Below are 2,966 nucleotides of genomic sequence, written 5' to 3'. Positions count from 1 at the left end.
TGCGTCAATGTCTGCCAGGCCCTGAGCTCCATTTGGTGGGTGGTAGAGCGGGCACTCAGAGATGACATGGTTGGCTGTCTGTTGTTCTGCTCCGCATTCACAGGCTGGGCTCAGTACAGTGAAAGTCTTTTTTTGCATACATTTCAATTGCAAGGGGCAGCACAGTGGCACAGCGGTAGAGTTGCTGCCTTGCAGCGCCAGAGGCCCAGGTTCAATCCTGACTATGGGTGCTGTCTGTGTGGAGTATGTGTGTTATCCGTGTGCCCGTGTGTGGATCTTGACCCGAAACGTCACCTATTCTGCTGAGTTACTCCAGCACTTTGTGTCTTTTTTTTGTTATTAGATTCGAGAGTTGGCATTATCTGTCGGCCTGTCACTTTATTGCAGAATGCATTGGCTGGGTATATTGATGCAGAGTCTGCAGCAGGGTGACAGAGAGAGAGGGAGGAGAGAGAGAGAGAGAGGGAGAGAGGGAGGGAGAGAGAGAGAGAGGGTTTGGAGAGAGATAGAGTGAGAGAGGAGGATGGGAGCAAGTGAGAGGGAAAAATAAAATAAATAGAGAGAAATATATAGTCGAGAAAGCCAGACAGACATAAAGAGACAGACAGACAGAGGGAGGAAGACAGAAGGAGAGACGAGGAGAGAGTGAGATAGAGAGTGGAGAGAGAGGAAGACATAGAGATAGAAAACGCGACAGGCAAAGAAGGGTTTCGGCCCGAAACGTCGCCTATTTCCTTCGCTCCATAGATGCTGCTGCACCCGCTGAGTTTCCCCAGCAATTTTGTGTACCAGAGATAGTTATAGGATAGAGAGAGAGAGAGAGGGAGATTGGGTGGGGGGGAGAGAGGGAGAGTGGAGACCGATCTAGGAATGAGGGAGTGGACATGTGCGGGCGCCAGTCTGAACCAAGCACTTGTCCTGAAGCTGGAATGCCACATACATTTCAAAATACCTCCTAGACAGGGCGCTATATAAAGCGCCTGAGAGCGGCCCCGGGGAGCAAAGAGTCGAGGCTTACTTTCCCCTTTCCCTCGCTGTCAGTGTACGGGTGAACACTTAAAGAATGAACGCTGAGGCCAAGTTTCCCAGAGCCGTCAGTAAAGCTGCCAGGAGGTTTCGGTGCGTCTCTATGGTGAACAGCCTGGCTAGAAACTGGCAGAAGTGGGCAAATGAACACACGGACAGGCAGCAAACACAACCGGTCGGCTGGCAGCCCAGCAGCTCCGCCGAGGAAGATAATGTCAAGTGCTGCCCGTGTGTGACCGAGATGCAGACAGCGGGACAGCCGCAGCTCAAACCAAAAAGCAGCTCCAACGGGGAAGGTGTGGTGTCTGTTAAAGAACCCATGGCATCTCAGGAGATTGGACCGTCCATCAGGACTATCCCCGTTGTTAAAACCGTGGGCGGCGGCAGGAAGACCGTGAAAAGCAACGAGCTGGTGACTATGATGACCGGGCGCTTCAACCAGCCGGCGTTGGAGGAGGCACCGAAGCCTTTTCTGGGCGACAGGTCCCCAACCCGAAGGCGTCTTCGCCTCAGCAAGGCGTCAGAGAGTGACGAGAGTTGGGCGACAGCAGAGAGGGAAGGCAAGGAGCCGATGGCCAACGGAAGAGAGAAGAGGAAAGAGGGGGATGATGAAGAAGAGTGCGAGGGTAAGGATGGAGGAGATGACAGGGTGAAGAGGAAAAGGTTGGTCCAAAAGGTCCATGTGGGCACGATGGGAGATCTGAGGAGCACTTGGCTAAGGTGGGCTGAGGATCACATCGAGAAGCAAAAACTCAACCCCTTCAGTGAGGACTTTGATTCTGATTACGCCATGACCTTCCGCCTGAAGAAAGGAGACCGGGGCTATGGGCGGCCCAAGGAGGGGAGCAAGTCGGCGGAGAGGGGCGAGAGAGCCCAGAGACACGTCCGCAGGGAAATTGACGAACTGTGCTACATCATTAGTGACCTGGGCGCTCAAGGCAAGGACGGGAAGACCATAGTCACCTTCGGCCGGCTCTTCGACAGATATGTCACTATCTCGGATAAAGTGGTTGGCATTTTGATGAGGGCGCGGAAACATGGGTTGGTGGACTTCCCGGGAGAAATGTTATGGCAGGGCCAAGATGACCATGTCCTCATCACCCTCCTGGATTAACAGCTGAATCCACATAGCTAGAATCAGATCAAGAATGACTCTTAATGGAGCGCGGCAGAGATTTTCATTCTTATTCTACTTTTTTCAAAGTGAAAGTGTATGTACAGCATCTCCTCAGAGCAGAGACTGTTGCAGTATATTTTGTACATATTTTTCGACCAAAGTTAGCATTTCAGGATTTCGATGTTGGCGATGTGATTGAAATAAATATGTATCGTGCGCATGGTTTTAATAAAGATTTGATATTGGTATCGGCTTATTACTGTCACGTGTACCGAGGTCCAGTGAAAAGCTTTTATTTGCGAGCTATCCAGTCAAGTAATACCGTACATGGGTACAGTCAATTCATAAGCAAGTACAACAGGTAGCGCAAAGAGAATGTGTAGGAATGAACTTACAGTTGCTGATTTACACCCGAACATGACATAAAATGCTGGGGTAACTCAGCGGGTCAGGCAGCATCGTTGGAGTAAAAGCTGAAGACTGAAGACTGGTCTCGACCCAAAAAGGCACCAATTCCCTTTCTCCGGAGATGCTGCCTGACTCGCTGAGTGACTTCGAAATGTTGTGTCTATTTTCAGTGCAAAGAGAATGATTGGGAAGAAAAAGGTGCTTGATCGTGTAGGAAGGCGCAAAGTACTGGAGTAATTATGCCCCTATCCCACTTAGGAAACCTGAATGGAAACCTCTGGAGACTTTGCGCCCCACCCAAGGTTTCCGTGCGGTTCCAGGAGGTTGCAGGTGGTTGCCGGAGGTTGCAGGTAGTGGAAGCAGGTAGGGAGACTGACAAAAACCTCCGGGAACCGCACGGAAACATTGGGTGGGG

The 2,966-nt window shown here is 51.1% G+C and overlaps 1 protein-coding gene across 1 annotated transcript; it reads left to right on the top strand.

Annotated features, from left to right (window-relative positions):
• Window positions 1-975: 975 nt before the first annotated feature.
• abra (actin binding Rho activating protein) lies at window positions 976-2,395 on the top strand. Its single transcript, XM_033041711.1, has one exon. The coding sequence runs from the start codon at window positions 1,064-1,066 to the stop codon at window positions 2,138-2,140; it is 1,077 nt and encodes a 358-aa protein (XP_032897602.1). The 5' UTR covers window positions 976-1,063; the 3' UTR covers window positions 2,141-2,395.
• The last annotated feature ends 571 nt before the right edge of the window (window positions 2,396-2,966 follow it).

This window comes from Amblyraja radiata, chromosome 23 (genome assembly GCF_010909765.2).
Source record: "Amblyraja radiata isolate CabotCenter1 chromosome 23, sAmbRad1.1.pri, whole genome shotgun sequence".
In the NCBI taxonomy this organism is placed as follows: Eukaryota; Metazoa; Chordata; class Chondrichthyes; order Rajiformes; family Rajidae; genus Amblyraja; species Amblyraja radiata.
Note: the sequence above shows the minus strand (reverse complement) of the source record. Positions and strands in the feature narration are given on the sequence as shown.